Here is a 27,546-nt window from a genome sequence, read left to right as displayed (position 1 = left end):
GGCGGTCACCGCCTCCCTTTACGGCCGCTGTCGCGCTTAGCGACGCTTTGCGGCGCGGGGGAGAGAGGGAGGTGGGCGGTCGTGCCGCGGCCCCGCTCTCCGGTGATGGCGACGTACGTGAGCGAGCTGGAGGCGGCCAAGAAGAGCCTGAGCGAGGCGCTGGGCGAGAACGTGAAGCAGTGAGTGTGGCGGTGGGGCGAGGCCGGGCCGCGGGGGGGCTGTGGGGCCGGGCCTGGGTGCTGCGGGGCCTGCTCGCCTTCCCGCGGCCTGCACAGGGCCGCCCGTTTGTACCGTGTCTGTGTGGAAGCGGGGGCGCTGGCCTGCCCCCGGGCCCCTTTGTGGGGGGGTTAGGAACAACGCGTTTCGAGTGGTGTCTGCACCTTGCCCGCTCTCCCCTAGGTACTGGGCCAACCTGAAGCTCTGGTTCAAGCAAAAGATCAGTAAGGAGGAGTTTGACCTGGAGGCACGTAGGCTCCTCACGCAAGACAATGGTAAAAAAGCCACCTTGTGTTTGTTTTCTTGCCGTCTCTAATGCTGCTTTGCTCCTGTCAGGCCGGGGTGAGCTCCTCCTGCTGCGTGTTGCTTCCTGAACAGGGAAGTTGCTATGAGGGAAATAAGAACGGCCAGGGCTCCGATAGCAACGGAGTTATAAAGGTGGGATGTGCCCTGGCTTGCAGGGGAAAATACCTTTTTGGCCCTAGCACTTAAAGGCAATTTGGCCTTCTGTAAATATGGCTTAAAAAAAATGTAAAATAAGTTGTCCCGCAACCAAAAACCACTTTGTTACATCACCACAGAGACCCAGTCCCTTCTGTACTGTGCTCTCCCTTTGTTTGGGACTGAACTGATGTTGTGGCTGAATTGGAGGCGGGAAACCCCTGAATTCACTGAGGTGATTTTGCAGCAGGCAAATCCCCCTCTTGGCCTTTGGGGGTGGCAGATCAGAGAGCTGAAGGGTGAGCTTCCTTGTGATCCCTGCGGTGAGTTTGTCAGTGCTTGGGTTCAAAGGGCAAAGAGGATCCTCCACCCCTCTGACTCTACTCATGAGCTTTATCTTCACTCTTTCTAAGGTGTAGTTACTCTGTTTCAGTAACCCTTCTGTAAGGCAGCTGCATTTTTTCTAGAAGTGGTTTGACTTAAATTCACCTTCCTGAGGCTGGTTCTTACTGTTCTTTTCTAGCACAGCCAGAAGACCCCCACTACTAAAGGGCTGTGTAGCAGGAGGGACAGCTGATCCTCTTGCTGCCTGAATACACCAGATGCTTCATGTTGTGTGCTATACGATTTGTGTGTGTAGCCCACTGAGGATGACCCAACCTATTTCTGTGCCGTGTGTTGTATCTTTTTTGTTAGGATGGTAGTGACAGGTTCTGGGCTCAGTAGAAGAAAACTCTCAAAAAAAAAAACTTAAATGGAAAGTTGTGCCTCTGTAGCCAAGCATACAGGGAAAACACAGCTGTGGAAGGGTATAGCGAGCTACTTCAAGGATTGCTTTGTGGGGTGCCCCTGGGCACTGGCATGTTGCTAATGAACTGCCTTTTTTTTACACAGTCCACTCGCACAATGATTTTCTCCTGGCTATTCTGACCCGATGCCAGATCTTGGTTTCTGCACCAGGTGAGTCCCGAGAAGCTTCATTAAAAACAATTGGGTAGCAAAGCTTTGCCGTGTGTATCTTTGGGTTTTGTACAGAGCATTCCAGTTTTCTCAGCTTTAATGTTTGTGTCCTTTCTGCTACTCAGGCAAAATGGTAGGAAAGCAGCGATCCAGCTGATTTCAGCAGAGATGCTTCTATGAATAAGCTGCATGTGCTTTATTAGAGGCTGAGGCTGAATTGCTGTGCTTGATAAGCAGGTTTGATTTCTGGATTGGATATGTGCTGTGAGCAGAAATGTAAAGGGAAATGCTGCTTTGATCTGCTTTGCTTACGCTTCCTCTCTTATGAACTTGGTAATGCTTTTTGTTCTTCTTTGCTGGGGATATAATTTTGGGGAGCTGGATTTTCCTGACTGAGTATGTGTCTGATAAAAAAATGCTTACTTTGAATGCTTAGAGTGAGTCGTGGTTCAGCTATAGCCAATTAACCCACCCTTCTGCAGATAGTTAACATTTTAACTTTGTAAGCATCTAGAATGGCTGCAGTCAGGCTTGCAAGATATGTTTTGTTTGGTCCTGAAAAGAACTCTGAATCCAGAGGTCTAATAGGACAATTGAACTGCAGTTCAAGATATGAAACTGCTGTGTAGTAAGGGAGGGAAAATTATTATAGCTCTGATGGGCTGAGACATGAGAGATTAGGTTTTTTTGTGTTGAGAGAATACCTGATGTAGCTGGAAGAAGGAAAAAAAATGCGAAGTTTATGGATTGCCCACTGCTTTTTGTGTCATGGCTGGTCCTTAACTATACCAGCTGTGCTAATTAGTTACTAACCTCCACCACCTGCAAACTTGCTTTGTTTGCTCTTGAACTTTCCAAACACCTTTTGAGTCTTAGACTTGTCCTCTTTAGTCGTCTGCGCTCATGTAATTCAGCAGACTTGTCTAAATCTTGCTGCTTTTTGCATTTGACTTGGAGTACTTACAGCTGGACTATAAAGAAAAAGCACAAGAGCAGCAATTCCCTTGTGAGTATTACTTGAAGTAGCTGAGTGTAAATTAGGAAGGGGAGGGAGAGAGTGCCTATGTTCTCTGATCTGGGCACTGGGCTGATGTCAGGGATGAAGCAGAGGTTGTAGTCTTGTTTCTGAGGAGCAGCGGTTGGGTTAGAGCCTGTTGCTGTGTGACTAATTTTGAGGTGGTTTATTCCTGTGTGCACCACACTGTGCTTAACTCTCTTGAGTTTGTCTCTTTATCTGGTCACTTAGTTTTGTGCAGCTTTTCTGCAGCCCTCTAGTCAGGCTTCATCTTCCGTGGCAAACTCTGCCAGCTTTCCAGTACCCGCTTTTTCCAGGAATATGTTAAAAGTATGAGCCCCAGCACAGAGCAGTGTGGTGCTCCACAGTTATCTTCCAGATGCTGCTTGTTTCCTGCCTGACCGTTTTAATTTCAAGTCCCTAACGACTTTTCCTCTTGTCCTGTTGAACTCTAAGAGCTCCTGAAGAACCCTTCTTTGTAGTGTTTCAGCAGATCGGTGGCGGCACGTAAAGCGGCGCCAGCTGGTCACCCCAGTGCTTTCAGGCAGGCTCTTGTTGGCTGTGGCCACAGAGGTGCATAAGCCAGCTTAAAAAAAAAAAATCAGTTTACTTATGCATGTGTTCTGAAAGAGAAAGTTTAGCGCTCTGCAGTTAACAGCATGTACCGCTACTCCCTTCTAGAGTTTCTGTTTTGCTCTCCTCAAATCAGTACAGGGTCTCCTGGGAATTTTGGAGCTAATCTGTACTGAGACACATCTTTATGGGCCGCTGACTGGTACTTGCAAGTCTGCTGTGTGTTTATGTGCAAAACCAGGGAAGTGCAGTACCAGTGTAATACTCCCCCTAGATGCCAGCCTGATACCTGCTGTTTTTTTGTTGTTGTCTTCCTTCTTTTTTTTTTTTCCCTCCCTCCCATGTAAGAGTGAAAAGCAGACAAGCTTTTGTCTCCACTACTGTCTTTTGGGTAGAAGGTGTTTACTTCATGATTCATGGAAACAAGTAATTTTAAGGAAGTGTGTTTGATGCACTTGGCACGCCATTGCAAGGGTAATTGAGGTGTGTACTTTCCACCTTTATGTGAGCCAGGCAAGGCAGAAAGAACCACCTTCAAAATGCCAGTTTGTGTTTTATAAAAATGGTGCGGTCAGTGTTACAAGTGTACTTGGTGTAATGGAATTTGGAATAGGAAACCTTGGGGAAGATATTTTTAAGGAGTGATTGTAAGATACGTTGAACCTTGCAAACAAACCCAATACCTTTTTTGAGAAGGCTTTCCATTCCACCTCCCATCTGCTTAGGCTGTTGGTCACACAAACTTCAAACCCAGTTCAGCAGCCTGTGTGGGATGGGATATTTAGGACCTGTGGGGAGGGAGGAAGGTTCATACCTATTCTGATGTGATGAATGACCATTTGCTTTAATTCCTGCCGAGGGCACAGCAGGATCCTCAGTAATCCTAAATCTGACTTCTCTGACCTTTTTAACAATGGGTGATGTTCCTGCTGGTAGATGTGTCTGTAAAAGCACCCATAAATACTCTAGTGGCATCCAGCTGTAACAGCTGAGAAGCTGTGAGCGCTTTAATAGTGATTTTAGGTTGGCTATACCTGCCTGGGTCGTGTGGCACACTTCCTGTTACAAGAAAACTTTTTCTTTTGGTATTCTCTTTTTATTAATATTTTCAGAAGTGCTTTTCCAAATTTTTATGTCTGGGGTGTTTCTTCCCCCCAAAAATTCCATCAAGAGGAACTTCAGTTTGAAGCCTTTCTTAACCTTGCATGGACTTGCTCACTGAGCTTATCTTGTTTGTTGGAGGATTGCAAGCAATCAAGCTAATGAGGTTTCTTGGGTTAATACATAGTTCATTTGAACTGTTACCTCCCTCCTTAGTTAAACGCTACCAATAAAGCTGAGACAATTGCAAGCACTTGAGTTAGTGATATAAGGATTTAATTTATTTACTAGTAGTCTGGAGCCAACTAAGAGATAGTTCAGCAAATTCGAACTCTTGCTGGAATAGCAGGAGAATTTTATTTTATCAGGGTTGCCCAAGGACTTTGCTTGAAGGGCTGCCGACTGTGAGATGGGCTCAGGTTGCTCCTGTTGTTGCACTTCTTTCCTGAGAGCTGGGAGGGGGAAAAAAAAGAAAATAGGAGTGTGAGCTGTTGACAGAGGAGGGTCATCACAATGTATTTGACTAAACCCTTATCCCTGTAAGAAGATAAGAAAAATGCTGAAGATCAAATAAAAAAGGGTGGGAAAATGCATGTTTTCTAAGCCTGGCTGTTTTTTTTTTTCTGATGTGACTTTATCTTTGTCCTTCCTGCTGTGTGATGCTGGGGCAGCACATCAGGAAAACCTGACATGCGCTGTCTGGTGTCCCCTTAGAAAAACATTCTTACCTGTTGCTCATTTCTGAAGGCATATCAGCAGCTATTGCTGTGGCTTGTTAACATCTAATTCTCTTGCTAGTGAGATTAAATAAAAATTGTTAATATCTCTGAAGCGCTATGCCCAAGCCAACCCAGCCTCATTATTTGTGGCCAGGAAGGCAAGTACTGGTTTTCTTAGAATACTAGAGGGAAGTTTTGCTTTCTTCATCTAGTGCAGGTCAGGCTTGGTAATACAAAAATCTGGAAAAGGAGCCAAAAAAATTCTGCTTTGGGCTCATTCAAATGGGGAATGGGAGATAGTATCTCGCCTTGGCCATGTTCAAGGCGAAGTCTGGGTAAGTTTCTGTTAAATGAGCAGGCTGAGATTGAATTAAGTTGCATCTTTCATGGTCTACTGTCAAAGCCTAAAAAATTAGTTGCCATTTAGCTTAAAAGTTACTGTGTTATTTTTTTTAAAAAAAACCAGGCATTTTTAAAATTCGTACTCTGCTGTAACCTATTCATCTGTAATACATTGTCAGATAAAAGGATGGTGTTTGCTTTTTTCATCTCCATCTGTTACACGTTCTCTCTCTCTGCCTCCTGGTCACTCGGTCAGCTGAGGGTACTTTTGTAAGTGAGGCTGTGAAGGAGCCGTATGAGATTTGTGACACGGAGGAAGGGCCTGGGATGGGGTGACATTGCGAGCCAGAGAAATGTGCTTTTATTGGAAGCTTTAAAATGGGCCAGGTAGTTTCTGCGTCTGTCCTTAACACCCCTAATCCCCCCGCTTCCTAGAAGAGGTCTGACCCACTGTGGAGCAGAAGAGGAGGAAAAAAGGACTCATCTGTAAAGAGCAAAACATCTTGCGAGAGAAGTAGCATTATTTTGATAGATCTTAACATGTAAGTCTTGAGACTTTGAAGGGCAAGAGTGGTCCTTGAGACAACTGTCCACGGTGCTTTTCACCCCACTATTAGGATGTAGCTAAACTTTCTAGTAAACTTTTTTATAGGGAGAATACACCATCTCTCTGTGTAGGTTGTTGTGGGTTCTTTTTCTAACCCCTTCTTAGAAGCTGACCATTCAAAAACTTCACATGGGTCCTCTGGTTTAGCCTGATTCCTAAAGTCATGTTTTAGAAATTTGTTGGTTTATTTGGTGTGTGTGGTGTTTTTGTTTGTTTGTTAGTTTTTCATGGCAGAGGATGCTGTACTGTGCTCCAGCCACAAGTGTGGGGAGCTCCACATAGCCAAGGACTTGGAACCAGCCTCATTCCTTACAAACAGGGCTGTAGTATAACTGTGTTTATGAATTCCCGATTACAGCAAATTAAAAACAGTTGCAGAGCCCAAGGTAAGCATGCAGGCTGGTGTGCAGCTGGTGTTGAGCCATGGCAGGCTGCGGTAACAGGAGAGAACCTGAACCAGTTGGTTGTCAGTACGTGGTGGATGGTGAGCTGTGGGATGGCTGCTGTCACCTCTTGTCTTGTATGTGACTGAGGAAATGGCAAATGCTGGCTCAGGTGTGGCCAGGGAGTGTCTGAGACACAGTTATGTGGCTGGCAAGCACCTTGGAGGTGACTGGAATGCCCTCAGAGCAGAGTTGTCCCAGCTCCCCAGGACTGGCAGGGACCCAGCACAGGCATGCTCTGCTCTGGAGGAAAACGGGTGCTCAGTGGCTGTGCAACACCAAGGGAAGAGGATACTGGTGAACACAAAGTGGAGGCTGCCTCTGTACCCACAAGAGGGCTGTCCAGCCTTGGGCTTGGGCTTCCTGTGCACTGTCAGCAAGGCCTGTGCATACAGTGCGACGTGTTCTTAAGCCCCAGTGAGGGAATTGTGCACAGACCCTGTAAACCCATCAGCAGGAAATCTGTCCTTGCCCGGAGCTGTGGGATTGTCAGGGTGGGGTTTGGCCTGATGGAAGTGTAGCTGTCAAATGGCACACAGGAGACTTCTAAGCAGCTTCCTCAAGGCAGTGTGGCCAAACATATTTATTTATTGGTACTACACGGTAATTTTTCTTTTTCTGGGTCTGAGACAAAGCTTGGTTAAGCTGATGGGGAGCTGTAAAGGCAGCTGTCATGAGTCAGGCTGCTTGATCCTGCTGGTTAGTGTCTGACCTGATCCAGGAGAATTTCCCTCTGGGCAAGCACTTGTCCTGTTCCTGATGCAGCAAAGAGCTTGTTCCTTCCTTCTGGCTTTCCTTAGGGGCTGTGCTCACCTCTCATCTTTCACCATGGGATTTGTGTGGTGTACAGACAGAAATTTCTAGTAGTCATGGGTGAGCTGAGCTGACAAAGGCAGGGAAGGGCTGCCAAAAGCATTCTCCCTTGGGCAACGATTTTTGGTTTTGGGGTAAGGCTTACCTGGGGGCCAAAGGTTAAGGGTTTTCCTGTGTGGATGGTCTCATCCTGGCCCTAAAAAAGCAACACTTATCAAGTGTGGTTTTTTTCTTTTCAATTTGTAGAAGGTGCTGGGTCTCTGCCATGGCCAGGTGGCTCTGCAACTAAACCTGGAAAACCCAAAGGAAAGAAAAAGATTTCTTCAGTTCGACAAAAGTTTGATGTAAGTGTCCACAGTTAAATGGTCATGGCTGTCTGACATCTCTGCATGGGGATGAAAGAGCTCTGCACGGCATGTCGGTTTTATTAGTACCAGGGATGATGGAAGTCCAACACGTGCAATGACATATGTCATATTTGTTTTGAGTTCTGGATTGGGGCAGGAGCTGGAGGTTAGTATTAGGTTGGTGCAAAAGGAATTGCGGTCGTTGCATTGTTGAAATTTGTCATCTGATACTGGAATACATTCTTAAACGTGGTTATGTTATACATCATTTTACTGTGCTTTTCTCGCTTTGTTTTTTTGGCTAATGACTTATTACTTGCTGTTTATTTTAGACTATGGAAATTATGTTAACTAGAAGCAAATTTGAGCAATTTTCTTATTAGAGTTCAAAATAGGTTGTAAAGCAGCAGAGACAACTCACAACATCAACAACACATTTGGCCCAGGAACTGCTACTGAACCTACAGTGCAGTGCTTCAAGAAGTTTTGCAAAGGAGACGAGAGCCTTGAAGATGAGGAGTTTAGCAGCCGGCCATTGGAACGTGACAATAACCAGTGGAGAGCAGTCATCGAAGCTGATCCTCTCACAACTACATGAGAAGTCACCAGAGAACTTGACGTCTGCTGTTCTATGGTCATTCGGCATTTGAAGCAAATTGGAATAGTGAAAAAGCTCAAGAAGTGGGTGCCTCATGAGCTGACTGAAAATAAAGAAAAATCATAGTTTTGAAGTGTAATATTATTCTATGCAACAAAAACTATTTCTGGATCGGATTGTGATGTACGACGAAAAGTGGATTTTATACAACAACCAGTGACTGGACCAAGAAGAACCTCCAAAGCACTTCCCAAAGCTAAGCTTGCACCAAAAAAAAAGGCACAGCCACTGTTTGGTGGTCTGCTGCCGGTCTGACCCACTCCAGCTTTCTGAATCCCAGAGAAACCGTTACAGCTGAGAAGGATGCTCATCAAATCAGTGAGATGCACTAAAAACTGCAACACCCGCAGCTGGCATCAGTCAGCAGAAAGGGCCCAGTTCTTCTCCACAACAATGTCTGACCACATGTTGCACAACTAACGCTTCAAAAGTGGAATGAATTGGGCTATGAAGTTTTGCCTCATCCACCACATTCACCTGACGTCTCTCCAACTGAGTTCTGCTTCTTCAAGCATCTCAACAGCTTTTTGCAGGTAAAGCACTTCCACAACCAGCAGGATGCAGGAAAATGCTTTGCAAGAGTTCATTGAATCCCAAAGCACAGATTTTTATGCTACAGGAATAAACAAACTTATTTCTCATTGGCAAAAATGTGATTGTAATGGTTCCTATTTTGATTTAAAAAGATGTTTTTGAGCCTAGTTATAATGATGTAAAATTCATAGTCCAAACCCACAATTCCTTTTGCACCAACCTAATAATAGCTGCTGCCTTTTTCATGGAAGCTTCTGGGGAGGAAGTGCTGCAGTGTGACCTGGCCTTGTTAGATGCCACAGAATCCGTGGAAGAACACTGAAATTCAGAATTGTAAAAGCTTATATTCCAGGAATCAGCAAGACCTAACTTTAACTCTGTGGGCACTGCAATATTGCAGTGTCTTTGAAGTTTTCTAGGACTAATCTCTGTAAGCTTGATGAGTAATTTCCAGCCTTTCTTGATAGTCTGTGTCTAAGATTTAGTGCAAAATGGGTGTGATGACTTGTTCAAACATATTTGGGAATGGAGCTTTTATTTGGGGACCAAGTTATTAATTATTTCACTTGGCTTTTGTTTGTAAGGTTTGTAATGTGAAAAATAGTATTAATCTCTTGAGATTCATGAGATGAGTTGAGAGCTACATCTAATAATGATGGGGCACAGCTTCCGGACAGAAGGTTAGTGACGGGTGCCAGTGCGTGTTTTGAAATGAGTATGCAACCCAGATGGAATGTCTCTGCTCAGAAAAGAAGGATGTCTTTTCAAATAATATTTCTGTTATTGGAGTAGTTGACATCCTGCTTTATCCTTGGGAGAAGACATCCCCTGTAATTATGGGCTGGAAAAAGGCTGTGCAGCTACATACATATATGATAGAGTTATATAAGGAATTGGACTCTGATCCTTGTGCGTCCCTTCTACCTCAGGACATTCTGTGATTCTATAATAATGCTCTGATGGGCTTTTCATAGTCTCATTCGCCTTTCACATTCTCAGTTATATCTTGGTCACACATTTGCTTTATTCTTGAAACAAAAGCAATTTACTATTTGTGTGAGCAGTCAGGCAGAATTCTGTGATTGTATGATCCACTCTGTGGAGCTCTACAATCCAAAGTGCTAGAAGCAAGATGTTCCGTGGGTGGAATGTTTTGAGAGAGTTGTTTCAGAACAGGTATATGGCAGAGAACAGCACAAGATCCGGTTAATTTTGCAGTGAATGCTCCGTGCAGTTACCTGGTACTGTCTCATGGCTGTTCTGCGGTTTTCTCTGCTGCCAGACTGGTGGCAGGGGGGCTGGTGTGAAAGAGGATTGGATGGGACAGTGTCTTCCATGGTGGGGGGTTGATAAGATGGTTCAAACTGAAGTACTAGTTTGTTGAAAGGGACAGTGTTTGTCTCTTACTGAGCCAGATGTATCACGTGTCTGAGCACATCGTGATCTGGCTCAGTTCTCTGACAAGGCAGACAACTAACCAAGCAAAACAGACTCCAAACCCTGAGTTTTTCTTGCTCATTTATTCAGCTGGATCAGCATTCCATGCGGCTGGATGAGGGCCAAAGCCAGCGCAAAGGGAGAAGGAGCAGCCGTGTGGCTGGGGATAGATGATAAAGGTGGGATAGATGATAAAGGGATAGACGATAAAGGTGGGGTGTGAAACCTGCCTCTCTGACACTGCGAGAAGCTGGCTTGGCTCAGCCCAAGAGCATACCACACTTCTGAGGATTGTAATGTGTGTGTGCTCCAGTGACTAGTGTTTCAAAGGGATGTGAGTCCAACTGAAGGCATGTGTATAGAAACTGCTGAAATATTTTGCAGTGTTCACAGCTGCAACCTGAATTCTGATGGCAGTCTGGTTTTTTATTTTAAAACCATACCGTATGTTAAGGAAGCTTCTTTTCCCGAGGCTTCCTGCAGCAGAGACTCAGGCATAGATTCCAGAAATTCTTCTAAAGTATTTTATTTGCAAGGTACAGCATATAGAGCAGCTCAAGCTGGGTGCCTCCTGAAGAGGGACCCTCAGTGGAAAAACTTTGGACGATTATAGCCCCCTGAAATGCAAGGCCTCACCGTGTGTGCCACTCCAGGGCAATTACAAAATTAGAGTCTGGAGTCCCTCAGTTCTTCATTTGTGTCAGGTGGGCTGTTAAGTTCTGACCTTCAGTTGCTATTTTGTACCTGCAGCTGGAGGAAATAAGTTCTGTGGTAATAGCCAAAACATTTTTCTGTTAGACACTGTTCTGTTCCTTTACTTACCTCCAAGGATGCAGCTTCCCTTTTTTACTTAACAAAGTGAGAAGCTCAAAGGTTTACAGCTTGCAGATGTTATGCTAAGAAAAATTACTTATGCTAAGCAAATTCTATATAAGCAGTCTCTAAGCAAGTTCTACAAGAGCAGTATACCTGATAATTCGGTAAGCTAAGGCAGTCTGGTCCCTAACAGTCCTCCCTTTGTTTTTGTTAAGCATCCCTGCTCATGTGTGAAGCAGAGTAACATTTCAGTAGCAAGTGGAGGAGAGTTGGAGAAGCAAGTCATGATGTACTGGAAGTCTTGGAATTTGGTTTTCCTCCGATAGCCTTACGTTACACCACATTTCTAGTGTGTGTTTTCACATGTGTTCCTGGATTGTTTGGTATTAAGTACTGTATGAAGTGTATGTTATGGTTAATGGGCTTGTCCATTACTCGTGGAATTCTGGAGTAGTGTGAACTTGAAGTACCTTAATATTTCCTGATGTTTCTCTCTCTGGTCAGAATAACAGCTGTGAATGACCACGGGCTCATTCCAGTTGGCTTCTGCTCTCCCAAACCACATTCCTCCGAAGAGTGACTTACATTTTGAAGGTCTTTTTTTTTTTTCCAGGCATACAGGCATGTAGCTTTCCTGTAATGAAAGCGTAAATCTTCAGAATTACCGGGAGGGAAACCTGCTTTCACATCACTAGTGGGTGGATTGGTCTTTCACTTTGAGTTAAATGCCACACTGTCCTTTGAATAAAGCACCCCCCGCCCTTCCTCTCCTGAAACCAAGATGTGAGAAATCTGCTTGGCTGTATATTAATTGTTTATATGTGAGGTATGTGTTTGTCTTGATGCCCTGTTGAGCCTGGTGGCAATCTTCATTCTAGAGCCACCAGATTTGTGGCTTGGAGAGCTGAGGGACAGGAGTTGTGGGAGCATTTGGTGAGCCGGGGCCAGGTTGTTCTTTTGTGGGCTGGGCCCAACACATGTCTGGGCCCAACACATGTCTGGGCCCAACACATGTCTGGGCCCAACACATGTCTGGGCCCAACACATGTCTGGGCCCAACACATGTCTGGGCCCAACACATGTCTGGGCCCAACACATGTCTGGGCCCAACACATGTCTGGGCCCAACACATGTCTGGGCCCAACACATGTCTGGGCCCAACACATGTCTGGGCCCAACACATGTCTGGGCCCAACACATGTCTGGGCCCAACACATGTCTGGGCCCAACACATGTCTGGGCCCAACACATGTCTGGGCCCAACACATGTCTGGGCCCAACACATGTCTGGGCCCAACACATGTCTGGGCCCAACACATGTCTGGGCCCAACACATGTCTGGGCCCAACACATGTCTGGGCCCAACACATGTCTGGGCCCAACACATGTCTGGGCCCAACACATGTCTGGGCCCAACACATGTCTGGGCCAGAGGATCGATCATTCCCATCTGCTTTCCCCCCACTCCTTTATCTGGAGACCGAGACTTCCCGGGAGCTACCACAAGCACTTAGAGCTTGAGACAGGAGCAGATCAAGGGAGTTGTGCTGAATGCATGTGGCTGGGGAAACGAGGGTTGCCACCTTCTGGTATGAAGTTTCTGTGATGTTTTGTTTTGACTTTTTTTTTTTTTTTCTAAATAACCAAGTTGGTTCTGAAAAATAGCCATAATCCATCTCAGAATCAGTGGGTCCTCAGTAACACAGCTCTGCTTAGAGTATTCAAAGTACATGGCAGGACTAGAGTATGAAATTCAGAACTGGAATTTGGCCAAGTTGTTGTGTTTAAAGCTTTAAAGTAAGAATCACATAAGCTTAGGATCGTGGGTTTTAATCTTGGTAGAAACTGTCCGGTAAGTAAAACACTTCTGTATAAGAAATGACAAAATATAAAATCATAATTGGTCTGGGTGGTATGAACAGGGATAAAAGGGACAATGGTCACGTTCGGGACTTACAGGAGAATCAAATTAATCCAGCAGGTGGGAAGTACAGAGCAAACCAGAAGAGGTGACTTCATGTGGTTTGTTGTGACACTCTAGAATTTCTTGCTGCAGGGTGTTGTGCATACCCAAAGTTCAGGTGGTCTGGGTGCTGCTGGACAGGTTCATGGGCTGTTTAATTACAGGACACCAACACAGGCTCAGGTTGGGGACTGGGAGAGTATCCTGGGGAGGAATATTGCTCTGCTTGTCCTACTGTGATAACATTTTTATAGCTTTTTGTTTTCAGACTGGAGAAGGGATGTTTGGCTAGATGAACCAAAGGGTCTGACTGAGTATTTATCCTCTTACGCTCTAATGTTGTGTTCACAACAGCACCGGTTCCAGCCTCAAAATCCTCTCTCTGGAGCCCAGCAGTTTGTGGCAAAGGATCCCCAGGAGGATGATGACTTGAAGCTGTGTTCTCATACCATGATGCTTCCCACACGGGGCCAGTTAGAAGGAAGGATGATCGTAACCGCTTATGAGCACGGGCTGGACAACGTGACAGAGGAGGCAGTGACCGCAGTTGTTTATGCTGTGGAGGTGAGACTGGGCTGGGCAGCAGTGGTTTTCCCATTGTGCCACCAGCAAAAGGCTCTGTGTGTGTGATGTAAAGTCTAGGATTTCTCCCTGCAAGTGTTAATTTTGAAGTACTTGTATATGAAGAACTCTAGGCATGCTTAAGTAGCTGTTTTGGAAAATGCTGTTCCTGTCACTTAAAAGCAGGCATGGAATGGGAGCTCCAGTTTAAACAGTTCTATAAAAAAAGAATTATTAGAGGTGCAAGTATCTGGCATGGAAGTGACAGAATCAGGTGATACCCTCAGGTGAAGTTCCTGCTGTCTGGTTTTGGCCATCAGTGGTGCATTACCTGATGTATCCCAGGAATGATACAGCTGTTGCTTGGCGTGTTGATTTGTGGATGGATTCCTGGAGTCAGGAGGCCAACCTGAGTTCCCCATCTGGGAGCGAGCCCAAATTAAACAGTTGTCTGCTTGTTTTTTTCAGACAGTTGCTTCTCCAGCACTTTCCAGGCAACTGAACGGATCTGAAAAAGAGCGAGTGGTTTTTCACTGTAGTTTTAGGGCCAGTATTTCAGTACAAGTGTAACATGTAGTGCCAATTGTGAAATCTCTTTTTATCAGAGAGATCGAGGGCTGGGAGTTTCCTACTGTTTAAGAAACCTCTTTGACATTTGAAGCAGCACATCGCATATTATTAAAGTACAGTTCAGGGGCTAACACACATAGTGCTTGCACAGTGCCATGTTCTTTTTATCCAATTGTATCAGATATTGCAAATATACAGCAGCTTGTCCAGATCTTGGTTCCCTTGTGTGCTTAGGTCCTTGTGGTCATGGCAGTACTACTTCTGTGTGGCCAGTTGGTGAGGCACTTATCATAGCTGTGGCTTGGTAGGGTGAATAAATCAGCTTGTCTAATAAGATTGTTTTTCATTGCAGAACCATCTTAAAGATATTCTGACATCTGTGATATCCAGGCGGAAAGCCTATCGCCTGAGAGATGGCCATTTCAAGTACGCCTTCGGCAGCAACATTAACCCTCAGCCATATCTGAAGAACAGTGTTGTTGCTTACAACAATTTAATTGAGTGGTAAGGAGCTCTCAGCACGTTGCCAATTTCAAATGCCATTTGCTGGTCCCAAACTTACTCCATGGTTCAATTTCTCTTTTTAGGTAGTAGAATCAGTTAATAATAATGTTTAGCTTTCACACACTAAGAAATTACCAGTACAGAGGCCTGTGTAGCTAACCAGGGAGGGAGAATGTGGGGGTTTTCAGCAGTGGAGTTTAGGACAGTGTCAGGTCTGTCGTCTTTGCCTGTGTTTGTCCGTCGATTTATGAAGGTGATCCCTGGCCCTCTGAATATCTGTAGTAATTATTGCTTTTTGAAAGCTGTAGTGAGTGACATGGCAAGTGAGTGACTGTTGCTCTTGGGGAAGCTGCCCCTGGGCGGCAGAGCTCTGCCCTTGTGGGGGCACCGCTGCTGTTGTGCCATAGGAGTGGAATGTCGCTGAGGACGTGCAAGACGCTGCCACCCTGTCATTTCCTGCAACCAGATGCATTTATGGCTCCTTGGCATGCCTTTCCAGTTAGCAGAGCTTCAAGGTCGCTTTGTTTTCCAAAGTCTGAATGTCAAAACAGCTTGTGCTATGTGTCTAGCGGTCGTGTATGTCTGTGGCAGCCTCTAGCAGCTGAGAGGAGGTTGTGGGAGTTTAAGATTTGATTATAGCACTACAAATGCAATCGATTCCAAACAGCTCTGCCTTCTGGCCAATGCCTTTCAATTTAATGTTGTGGGTACCTTAATATTTATACTGGGTAGAAAATATTTGCTGTAAATAACAAAAGTTGCCCAATTCAGATCAGTTCAGCAGGTTTGAAACGTGCTGCGGGTCACTTTGCACTATTTTTATTAGTGGAATTTTAAAGATATTTTAATTACAACTGAAATAATTTTATGTACATGAAGGTTAAGAAAACTGATACAGAAAAGCAAACCCTGGGGCCAAGCCCCTGCTGTGTGACTCCCAAAGCTGGTGGTGTTTTCTTGATGGGATGATTTTGCTGCCTGCTCTGCCTGCAGCCCTCCGATCTGTGCGACACCTTCTGCGGGTCAGAGCCTTGCTCCCCAGCCCCCACCCGATGACGCTGAGCAACAGGCAGCTCTGCTCCTGGCATGCTCTGGGGACACCTTACCAGCGTCCCTCCCGCCAGTGAACATGTACGACCTTTTTGAGGCGTTACAGGTAAGCTGTTATGCCAACGTGTCACAGGTAGTGCTCCCATGGGTACCAGCTGCCAGTCTCGGATTTAGTTTGCATGCATGGAGGGGGATTTGATTTCTCCTACAATCTTTCCCTCTCAAATTTGGCATTCTTTGGTTTTGACTTGTTCCCACTATTAGGTAATGGTTAACATACAGTCAGGTCCTAGTTAAATACTTGTTCTGCTCCCCTTGGTTAGAGGGTTAATGAAGAAATCCCTGTCTATTCTTACAGCTACATAAGAAGGGTGAACACTTCCTCTGTAGCAAGACTGCAGTGATAGTATCACAATTGAGCTAGACTGAGATTTTTGACAGAGATGGTAGCAAAATTACTTGCCTGGCATGTCTTACTCTAATGTTCCACCTGGGTACTTAGAGGAATACCTGGTCCTGGCATGGAAGCTGCTGCAGTAGGTTGGCCCCAGCCCTGGGGAGGTGTCTGAGGTAGTCTGGAGGAATATGCCTGTTGTTCCCTCCCTCTGGGGCAGCTCTGGGGACATTCAGACTACTTTGAATGTCTAAAATAATCTGTGAGAAGTTTCCCCTCAATCTCTGCTGTTGTGAACAGGCCTTGGGATTTGGTCTCAAGGCTGTGGAGGCAAATCACTCATTTTAAGAGCTGTAATCAAGCATTTTCTTGCATTTAATCGGATGGAATTGTTGTTTCTAAGTGTTTTTAATGAGAAATTGTTGTTCGTTGACGAAAGAGCAAAATGATTATTTCCTTACCGTGCCACTCCCTTAAAAAAACACCATAACAGGTCTGTGCTGGCAGCATGGCAGTTCCGCAGGCTGCATCTCTGCTCGTGTGCGACAGCCTGCGTCCCTACTCGGCAGGGCTGGCACTCTGCTCATCGTGTAGCAAAGGGAGGTTCTTCCATAGGTCACATGGGGAAATGTGCATAAAAGCGTGAAACTGTTTTTCTAACACGTATCTCCAGGTGCACAAAGAAGTTATTCCTGCGCATACTGTCTACGCTCTAAACATTGAGAGAATTGTCATGAAACTCTGGCACCCAAACCACGAGGAGCTGCAGCAGGATCAAATCCATCGCCAGCGCCTGGCAGCAAAGGAGGGACTTCTGCTCTGCTAGAGCTGCGCAGCCATGCCAGCCATGGGGCCTTAGGTGGCCATGGTGCTGCTCCTTGGACTTGACATTCAGATACTTCTTACAAACCTGTGTCAGCATTTCAAAGATAATGCAACTTCTGAGTCAACTTTTCCTATGGAAACATGACTGAGTTGTGGTGCGCTTTCTCTGCTTCCCCAGAGCCATGTGCCATGGAGTATGTGCAGCAATCCCACTGAATTGGAAAGGAGAAACATGACATTTGTTTGCAAAGACTGTTTTTTAGGAAAAATAAATGTGAGGGTGGAAAGAGTTGGTTTTAAATAAGGTGTATTTGTGTTTTGTGAGCATGGGGAATCTGCCTCCTTGCCCTCCCATCTCAGGTAGTTTCCCCTTCTAAGCTGTCTCCAGGGCCTTGTCCAGCTTTTGCTCATTTAACTGGAAACAGGGAGGGCTCTTGTGAAGGTGAGCAATTCTCTAAGCTGACAATGTTCCTCTTCTACAAGGGGAACTTCTGATTAGAAAGTGTGAGGAAAATATGGCACAAAAGGGAAAGGTCATTTTTAGCCTGTCTTCTGAACTGTTTTGCATCACAAAACATGGTGTGCACTGTCATAGGAATCTCTCACCAGTTACCAAAAAATGCAATAAAATCAGGGTTGTGAGTAACTTTTTCCTATCAGCCTAGTCCTTGACTCACCTGTCTTGTAGTATTTGTGATCAGATGTTCTAGGAGATGTTGGACCTACAACAAGAGGTGACCCCTGTGCCTGTCAGTACAGCCTGTCAGATACAGCTGCCCATCCCAGCGGGCAGCTTGATTGTCCCTGAGGAGGGACAACAGCTCCTGAATACCAATTCACTGTCTTAGTGTTGCAGACCCCTTGGATTTGCAGCAAGAACAAGATATCTCGTGTTATTTTATCATAAAAATATGCAGCCCCACCTCTCCCTGAGGGGAGTGGTGCAGATCACTGTGTAAAAGGGAAAATTCCACCTGCTGTGATTCAGGGACTCTGCTTTTTTCCTGAGTCAGCTGTGTGCTCCTCAGATGTTGATGGGAAGAGGCTTCTTATAACATGCAAATTCTATTAAAATATCTTAATTACTATATTGCCTGGTTTTAACCACACCTATGGAGGTACTGCTAAAGGGTGACTTGGCTTATTGTGCCTCCAGACAGCAGAAATGAAACGGCTTCCTGAAGGGGAATGTGGAAGGGAGAGCTCATGGTTTGCCTCCTTTCTAGTCTTCCCCTGTTTGGAAAGTATTTGGATAGGAGAGCCGTTGTCTTTCTCCTTTCCTGTGCTGTTTCCTGTTCTTGTGCACCCCCAAGGTGCAGGTTCCCAGTGTTTCCTCCCAGTTATCTTTTTATAGCTGCTTTTCCTGACCCCCATGACTGTTCATGTTGGGCCAGAGTTGTAGCAAGGGGCTGTGGAGCTGCCTCTGTGTTCCTGGCTTCCCTCCATCCCCCTGCGGGATGTGCTGCGGGGTTAGCCACAGCCAGAGGCAGTGCCCATGCAGGAACCAGCAGCTCTCATCCTGAGAAGAGCATTTTAGAATTACGAAGAATCTGGAAAAGGCAACAGCCGTGAACTACAGCAGCGGCTGGCAGGATGCAAGCAGGTGTGTTCCTGGTGGGTCATCTCTGTTGAGGTGTGATAGTGTGTGGGTTAGAGGGGAGTGAGAGAGGAGATGGAGGATTTCTTTTGGTCCATTACCCTCAACTGCCATTTTTTCTGTTATTTAAGCAGACATAGCTGTTCGGAGGAGCCTTAGCTTAAAAGTTTACATTGGTGGCTTTTACATGGTAGGTTTTAAAGGCAACATTGAACCTGAGTAACTGAATGTGGTGAGATCACCACATCACCCAAGGTACGGTCTCTGGTGTGTGGGAGGGGGATTTCCCAGATAATTGTTATGTTTCTGGTGTAAAATGAAAACATTACGTTTGTTTGCTAGAAACTTTGGGGCCGCACTGATGATTTCGGATCTGAAGAAAGCACGCAGCCTCCAACAGCATCACGAGTTCTGAAACAAAATACAAAGTCTGGCACAAGAAATTCCACTCTATTTGCATGTGCTGGGGGGGGAGGCTCTGCAGACAAAGCCTCATGTTCTGAAGAGCTGAGTCATCTATTCCACAGTTTAAAAAGTGGGTTATTCAGGACATCTGCTAGACAACGAAGGCTTGAATAAGGAAATCCCATCAGCCGTGTTTCACAGATCAGAAAACTGAAAGGGACATGTTCTCAATGCACTTTACCACAAAGCGCGAGGTCTTGTGAGAAGTGGTTCTTCATGGACTCTGGGCTAATTTGGCTGAAGGGGTATCTGGAGGCTGCTTGTTTGTCCCTCCTGAAAGAAGGGCTGTGTTCAAAGTTGGAGCACGTTGTCCGCCTTCAGAGATGGGACCAGCAAAGTGCTGGCATTTCCTATTTCAGCATGTGACCATGCTGATAGTGAAGGTTTTCCTTGCATCTCATCAGAATTTCTTGTGTACCCGTGCCTTTCTGCTTTTCCTGTGTGTGTCTTTGTGGCTCCCCATCAGAGAGCAGCAGGTAACAGCAAGATCTTCCTTTTGCCTTCTCTCCAAGCTGAACAAACCCGGCTATCTCAGGGTTCTGCTGCAGGACTTTACTCCATCCCAGTGGCCGGGCTGTGCTTTTGCCACTGAACACCTTGTGGTTCATCTCAGCCTATTTTTCCAACCCATCCAGGTCCTTCTGAATAGCAGCTTTGCCCTTCAATGCATTAATCCCTCCTTCCAATTTGGCATCATCTGTGGACGTGCTGCCCATATGCTCCATCCTGTCATCCAGGTCAGCAGCAAGATGTTAAAGCATAAGAAGCCCCAGTATTGGCTCCTGTGTTCGTGCCAGTGTTAAGTAGCAGTAGGAACCAGCAGCCAGCTGGACTCTGAATCACCCTGAGTGCAGTGATGGTGCTGATCTGTACTCCTGTTAGGCTGGTGGCTTTCACTGTGACATAGTATACATCTGTCTTCAATACAGTCATCGGCCATCTAAAGTGAACGAGTGCTGAATTTCAAAGCAGCAGCTAAAAGTAGCACTGAAATTAGTTTGGAAAGGTCCATTGTCTGCTTCAAAATCCACCAAGACCCTGCCAGATCTATGGCAAGCTGAGCTTGACCAAAACTGTTCCTGATAGATGTGAGCTGAAAAACTTACAAATGGAAGCTTTCAGAGGTATTTTGGGCAACTTGTTGTGCTGTGTCTTCACCACTAAGACTGGCTTTTTCTAGAGTCCTGTGCCTCTTGCTGCAGCCTAGACCTTGGAAGTCTTGTCATGTTCACTCCAGAGTATCGTATAGAGAGAAGGGAAGGAATGAGATGTCTGTCGTCCCCGATAGTAGGAAGTGCACCACTATGTGTTCTTAATCCAGTAGGAACTGAGCAATGCGCTGAAAGTTGCTCTGAAGTCTGCTGACCAGGAAAGATGTTTCCCGTTGCTGGTTCACAGCAGAAGCCTGGAGCACAGCACTTGCTATCACTTGCCTTTCTTTTAGCTCATACATCCACTCCCAGCCTTCCCACTCTCCCCTGCAGCCAAGGTGGAATATTTTGGTTGTTGCCCCAGTTTTTTCCTTCTTAGCAGAAAGCTGGGATGGGGATTGATGCAAAGAGTGACTCCTCTGAGGGCCAGAAACTGTGCCAGCACTGCAAATGCAGATTGTTTATCAACAGAAAAATTTAGACTAGTGACTTTACTACCTTTCTCCTGCTTGACCACTAGGAAACCTGGCTAGGAGAGGAAAATGAGGAAATGCAACTGCTTGCATTTAAAAAGAAACCATTCATGCTGTGTTTGTGTCCTTAACTATGAATGACCAAGAACCCCAGCCTGGGGTTGCAGAAATGCTCTGCTGTCCAGCCAAGTGAAAACAATGCCAAGAAAGGAGCCCTCCTTTTGTGCTCTGTGGGTGGAAGGAAGCCTGTGACCTCTTGCTCCCCAGTCTGGTGTCATGAAAGAAGAAAGTCTCCACAGAAGAGGGGCTGCCTCCCTGGTTCTGAAAAGGCAGCTGCAGAGAGGAGGGGGGGGGGGGGGGGGGCTGTTCCCTGTCAGGCACTTGCAGGTCATGATGGATGTGTCTTGCTGGCCTGAAGTGACGTGCAGAAGGTTTGAAGCAGTGCTGTAGCAGCAGCACAGCACCAGCAAACTCCCCTCCCAGTGACAAGCACAGCTCCTGCCCATAGAGGAGCTTTAGCAGCAAAACTTCAGCAGGCTCCTAGAGGGAAATAATTTCTCAGAGCCAAAAGGTTTGCATGTGGTGGTGCCTTTCTTCACTGGTGTGGTCTTGGTTGGCAGGAGAAGAGGAAGAATTCATAGAATAGAATAGTTGGGGTTGGAATGAACCTATAAAGGTCAGCTAGTCTCACCCTATTTGAGGAAAACATACTGCACACATCTGTGCAGCAGTACAGGGAGTCTGTAATCACATATTGATCTGCATCTCCAAACATCCCATTCTCCCCAAATTCTGCTGCTTCATTAAAGATCTACAAACCTGCATAAAGCAGAAATCCCACTGTGAATTCATCAAGTAAAGCCGAATGTTATGACATCCTGAAATTACAAAATAGAACAGCACCTCTTGGAAGTTTCATGGTTCAAGTAAGAGAGACAAAGCAATACAACAAATCAAACTGGGTTCATAGCTCTAAGTTTCAAGTCAGTTAGCAGAATGAGATTCTTTTCAGGCATTTCTTTACTGGGATTACCATTACTTTTTATCTTCTGAAGCAAAGCTTATGATCTATATCAAAGCAGGGCAGTATTACCTTTCACTGATTTTTATGCACTTTATTAACTTCCTTCTGCTACTTTATTTTGCTTTTCTGGAAAGAAACCAAATTCACCAGCCTCATCAAAGTTACTGCAGGAAAAAACCTTTTGTGTCACCTGGCGCAGGCTCAGGAGCTGCACGGTGTCAGGGAAGCGCACCCTTGGTGTCCCTGAGGTCAGTGTTTGCAAATATAGGGGCAAGCACAGCTCCTGTGCTCCGGGTACCACAGGCTGAAGGGACCAGTGGCACCCCCTGGGCTTGTTTCCACAGCAGCACTCAATGAAGTGTACAAAGCCAGGGCATCTACCTTCCTCAGGTATACACAGACCTTAGCTCATGCCGAGACCAGGGCACTTCAGCTGCCTCCAGAACTCAGTGTCTTCCGAAGAGTCCTGTTAAGTGTCCTGGGCATCCCCAACGCAGCCACAGCTGCAGGTGGGGGTTGTGCAGCAGTGACAGGAATGTGGTGCAGGTTTCTTCTGGGTCAAGCACAGGCTGCCGGCCACCACTGAGCTGCTGCTGTAACTTGCCTCCAGCCCTGAATTTGATTATGGTCCAAGGTCTTGATTATGTGATTAAAGTTTCTTGTTTCTAGATCACAAAAAGTGGAGGCAGAATAGAGTTATAACTGGGCAGAAAAACTTGTATAAGAATAATTTTTTCACCAAGAAGTGCATCCAAGTGAAGTATTTTGCAACATTTTTGTTTTATTTCTGGCCAGGAAATGAGTGTGTCCCTGGATAACGTCTGGCAGATGGGCATTTAATGATTGCAGACTATCCTCAGCCTGCAAGCAGAGCTGTTCCCCCACCCAGTCCTTCCCCTGGCCCTGCGGGGCCAGCTGCTGGGATGCTGTGTCCAGGAGCAGGGCTGGATGCCCAGCTGGGAGGGTGCTGAGCAGCCTGTGCTGCTCTACCTGCATCTGGTGCCTGGGTCAGCCTCAGGGGAATTGTCTCTGAAAAGAGCTCCTTTGGAAAGACGGCAGGCATCAGCAGAGCAACTGCCTCGATGCGGCTGTTGAATTTCTGAAATCAGTTTCCCATCAGTGGGTTTTGTTAAGTCTTTTTAAAATTTAAAAGCTTCCACAATCAGATATCTGCTTCTGTGCAATGACAGCCACTTCTGAAATGCCACTTTGATAAGAAGAAAGAGGAGGAGCTGGCGTCGCTTCCGTCTCACAGGAAGGGCTCTGGCCTTGCCATGGAGCAGCCCAGAAACTCATTAACCTCTTCTAAGGTTTTTAGACTTTGTTTCAGTGTACAGAGGCAGTGCTGCTGAGTCTGGGCAGCGACGCATGTGGGCAAAGGCTCTTTCCTCTTTTCTGTCCTTATTCCTCCTTCCACATGCACAGCTGGCCGCTCTCTCTCACATCCCAGGAGTTGGTTTGGCCACAAGTAATTACAGTGAAGCCTCCGTTAGGTCTTTCCCTTCCAGCGGGGCTGGACTGCAGCTGTGCAGACACTGCAGGGTGGTTTTATTTGTATCGCAGAAGCAGATGCTGCAGATGGGGTTTGGCAGAGCTGCCAGCAACTGCTTGTCTGTGTACTGTAGGAGGTTGGCACAAAGCCCTTCTGCGAACTGTAGGCTTGGTTTTTCAGATATTAATATTTTGTTATTAGACTATGTGAAATGCTGATGGTAGCGGATACTGCATGTTGCTCTAGGGAAAAGCAAAGATTTCAGATGTTTCTCCACTGAAACTTTCATTTCTCACTAAAATGCTATTTTCCCATCAGAAAGAAATCACAAGGCAGCTCTGCCTGCTTTATTTTTTGCCTCTGCCCCAAAATACTCACCAGAAGATTGTTCCAAGTTGTCAAGTCTGGCTTTTAACTCTACAATAGAGTTAACTAATAACTCCATAATAAATGACTTCAGAATAATTCTTATCCACGAGCTTCCCCTCTGTCCTCACCTACTCTCTACTCTGCTCCTTAAGATAGGAAAAGGAGGAAGAGGGGAGCATGGCTGTCCCTCAGCTTTGCTCCCACCTCCTGGGGTGCTTGGTGGAGGTGCAGCCCTGCTGTTTTACCGATGGCTTGTGCCAGAGGGTCAGTGCTGCAGGGATGTCAGCAGGGTTTCTCCTTTCTTACCTTTTGGAGCTTCTTCTGTATGAATTGCTCTTGTCCTGCAAAATGTCTGGGCTGGACTCCTTAGCTTTCCCTGGAGCAGGCAGCTCTGCTGCCTTTTCCTGGAGCTGCCCAGTGAAAGGACTTGATTTAGGTATTTTTTCAGAGATCCCTCAGCCATCTTCATGCAGCAGGTGCAGGATCTGCTGGCCAGTGCAAGAGGGACATGCGGCTTTGCGGGCTCCACCTCCCCTTGCCCCACTTGGACAGTGATAGAAGTGATTTGCATTATTTGAGTCTTCAGGACACACACAGTTGGAGGAGAAAAAAACCAAAACAAAACCTGATGATACCATTACATGAAATGGCATGGAGGTATGAGCTGAGGAAGGGACAGCCTCTCCAGTGCCTAAATAGGTGTAGGCACCCTTCTGGCTCATGGCATGGTTCCCCCCCAAGCCCTCACTGGCAGTGATGGGTGAGTGGCGCTGGGCCCCCCAAGTGCCACACTGTGGCTGACTCAGCTGGCCACGGTGGGGACAAAAAGGGAGTAGGGACGAGCTTGCAGACAACCAGACTGCCTGGATGGCGGTGGTTGTGTTCACCACAGAGTAGCATGGTCTTACCCGTCCTCCTGGGATAAACAGGAGCTCCAGGCACCACAACTTCACGTGTGACATCAAAGCAGCTGAGGTAAGTGCATGATGCAAATGAGCAATACCTCAGAGCTGGTGCTTAACCGCAGCTGTGCTTCTGCATGTGCTGTGGGAATAAGCTGACAGTTCCCTTTTCTAAAGCTTCTTGGGTGAGCACAGAGGTGCTCGTAATCTGCCCTGGGGCTCCATCCCCACTATCAGTCAGGGGGTGCCGGGCCAGACATGGAGCCAGCACCGTGGAAGTGTGTCCTCCACAGTCCTGAAGCATCGCTGGGGAACAGGAGAGGAGCAGGCAGAGCACAGCTGCCATGGGCATCTTTGCTGGCATTGCAGCAAGGGTACACTGTGCTCCTAATACTTCTGCTCGCTGGGGCACTTAATGGCTATTGCTACTACTAAAAGGGAATATAGAAAAAAATAAAAGCATGGGCCTGACTGCTCAAATACTAGAGCATCCAGGTGGTGGAGGAGCAGCTACTGTTTGCTGCCTGGTCCCATTTCTGTTGCTGTAATTGTTTATTGCTCTGGTTTTAAACTTGGAGGAAGCCCAAAGACCATTAGTCATGGCTTCTGCTTTCTGGGCTTTTGATGATTTATTCATTCATGTTTTCTGAAAATGGCATCCACAGGGAAGAATGTAGTCCCCAACCAGAGGCTGAGCTGAAGCAGCTGGGATGACCCTGACCATCACAGGTTTTTGTTAGAACAAAATTTTCAATTCCTGCAGAAATGTGTCCTCAGTCTCATTCTCCCCTCTCTGCCGGGCCAATGTCAGTGCCATGGGGCCAGGCTCGCCCCACGGCTGGGCAGTGAGGACATCACGTGCCTCTGTGGCTGCACACCTTAAGCCCTGGGGTGCAACCCTGGCCATGAGTCCGTGTTTCCTGTTGGCGTCACAGGCAAGAAGAGCTGTAGATGCTTTTCAAACCGAAACCAGGGAGGAAGAGAAGCATTAAGGATTTATTTTTAAAGAGCAGAGCATGGAGACACGTCTGGGGCATGCCTGAGGCACAGCTGCTCCCTCGGGCTAAGGTAATGATGCTGCCTGCCTTGTGTTGCCTGCTACAGCGGGGCAGGAGCATGCTGCTCCTTGGCTTGTTTAAAGTCTGGAGAAATCTAGTGTTACAACAGAGGGGCTGCTTGAGCAGGAAGAACTGCACCTGCTGGCAGCCATGCAGGAAAAGGCTGCGACCAGTTTCCATGCCTCTCGGGGGGCTCACAAGGAGCTGCCAGGCTGGGGAGCGGTTCCCAAAGCCCATCTTGTTGCACTGCCCAGCTGGGAGATGGGGCACAGCTTGTGCCTCTGGAGTGGCTGTGTTGCCAGAGCCGTGGGTGCCAGGGAAGCTGCAGGGAGCCCAGCTCAAGCCAAGCACAAACCACGGCTGGCTGCAACGGGAGAGGGAGGGAGCTCCATGCAGCTGCCACCCCGTCCCCTTCACTTAACAGCTGGGGAAATACTGGGCTGTACAGGCTGAGCATGACTGCCAAGGAGCAGCCATCTGGATGCTGAGACCGCATTACATCTTCTGCCAGCCCCTGGGGATGCCAGCATACAGCTGGGAGCCAGGGCCACTGTCCCTTCTCCATTGCACAGGGCTTGCCAGGTGGACACTGTGGGTCCCATTGCTTACTCTGTGCAAACAAATGGCCATGGTGCCATGGGCCAGGAGTGGGATCAGCCTGTGATACACTTCTATGGGAGGCTCTGTGTCTCCATGCACTGCTTTGGGTCTTTCAGAACCCCCCTGGCACCTTGGCTAATCTGTGGCGGCTGCCTGGGGCCAGTTGAGGACAGGTGGGGGACTGGGGAGGGCAGGCGCTGCTGCCACGGCTCGCTCCAGCAGGGGAATTCCTCGGCAGTTTAGCCACATCTTTGGGCCATCCTTATCTGTGGTTTTCTGCTTACTTCAGAAATGAGTTTTCTATTTAAAGCACATCATCTAAAGTCTAATTCTTTCCTGGGATCACAAGGCAGAAGCCCATCACTCTTCAAGCACAAAGGCTGATGCGTGTCCTTAGCATGTGCTGGTCCCCACCAGCCCCCAAGAGCTCGCCTGGGGCGAGAATCTGGGGTCTCACACAGCACAAGGATGCTGCTTTTCCCCTTTTTGCGTGCCAGACCCAGAGAATTATGTCTGTGAAAAAAAAACCCAAAAACTCAGTGGTGTCTGGGTAAACGAGATGTCGATCTTTGCCTGCTTCTTCCTGTAGTGTTTTTGCGAGTGCTTCAGTTCAGACTCATCTCAGTGAGTCAGAGAACCGCGGAGCTGAGGAGATCCATCACTGCAGCCCTCAGCCAGCCCAGCTGAGGCCGCAGCTGCCCCTCTGCCTGTGCAGCCCCTGGGCAGCCACATGTGGTGGGAAATGCTCCTCCAAAGCCTGGTGAAGCCATGACGCAAACACCAGAGAGATAACGTGGGGATTCCTCCTGGCCCACTCTCACAGGCTATCTGTGGAACGCGAGGTTAAGTGCTTGGGACCTCGCTGCATCTGTGTGTGGGTGGAGAGCTGGAAGTGATGGCGGGGATGCCTGGGGCAAAATGGGCTGAAAAAGGGATGCTATGGGCAGCTGAAAGCTGCTTTGAGCACCCTGCAGCCAGCTGGAGCCCCAGTCTGGCAGAGCTCCGAGCAGTGCACTGCTGAGGAGCGGGGATGATGGAGGGAACAGCTCTAGCCCGTGTCCTCATTTGGAAGCCTGACACCATTGCCTGCCCTGAGCCCTGAGCCACATGCTATGCACCAAAGCTGATGTGGTTGCAAATTATTTGCCATATAAAGCCATATAAAGGCTTTTGATGGATCATTTTCTTGACTCCCATAGACAGCTCCAAAGATAAAATGTACATTATGGTGAGGAGAATCTTGTCAAATAGGAAAAGGAACCCACGTAAAAGCCTGATGACACAATTTTGGCACAACAGTACTGCGCAGTCCTAAGCCCCTCGCTGCTGTTAGGACTTTGTACCACGTGCAAACAGTCACTGCTGATACGGGAACATGATGCTGCTTCCAGCAACACGGGGCGTGTGTGGGAAGGGGTATTTACCCCGGGGTGCACTCGGACCGCCTTCACTGACCTATGATCCATAGCAGTCCTTGCCAGACAGATGTGTGACAGGGCAGTTGCTGTTCCATTGCTTCCTCTCCA

At 47.1% G+C, this 27,546-nt stretch overlaps 1 protein-coding gene and 1 long non-coding RNA gene across 2 annotated transcripts; one reads left to right on the top strand and one right to left on the bottom strand.

The window, feature by feature from the left end:
* Positions 1-27: 27 nt before the first annotated feature.
* TADA1 (transcriptional adaptor 1) lies at positions 28-18,001 on the top strand. The gene is made up of 8 exons (XM_082053664.1): positions 28-179; positions 400-491; positions 1,552-1,617; positions 7,477-7,574; positions 13,340-13,549; positions 14,469-14,620; positions 15,614-15,776; positions 16,738-18,001. The coding sequence occupies exons 1-8, from the start codon at positions 106-108 to the stop codon at positions 16,888-16,890; spliced, it is 1,008 nt and encodes a 335-aa protein (XP_081909790.1). The 5' UTR covers positions 28-105; the 3' UTR covers positions 16,891-18,001.
* On the bottom strand, positions 10,547-27,546 carry LOC309440240. Its single transcript, XR_014184158.1, has 3 exons — positions 27,476-27,546; positions 13,878-14,054; positions 10,547-11,656 (listed from the first exon to the last, which is right to left on the bottom strand). It is a non-coding gene; the product is annotated as an uncharacterized lncRNA (long non-coding RNA).

Source organism: Streptopelia decaocto (genome assembly GCF_964273445.1).
Source record: "Streptopelia decaocto genome assembly, chromosome: 5".
Lineage (NCBI taxonomy): Eukaryota > Metazoa > Chordata > Aves > Columbiformes > Columbidae > Streptopelia > Streptopelia decaocto.
Note: the sequence above shows the minus strand (reverse complement) of the source record. Positions and strands in the feature narration are given on the sequence as shown.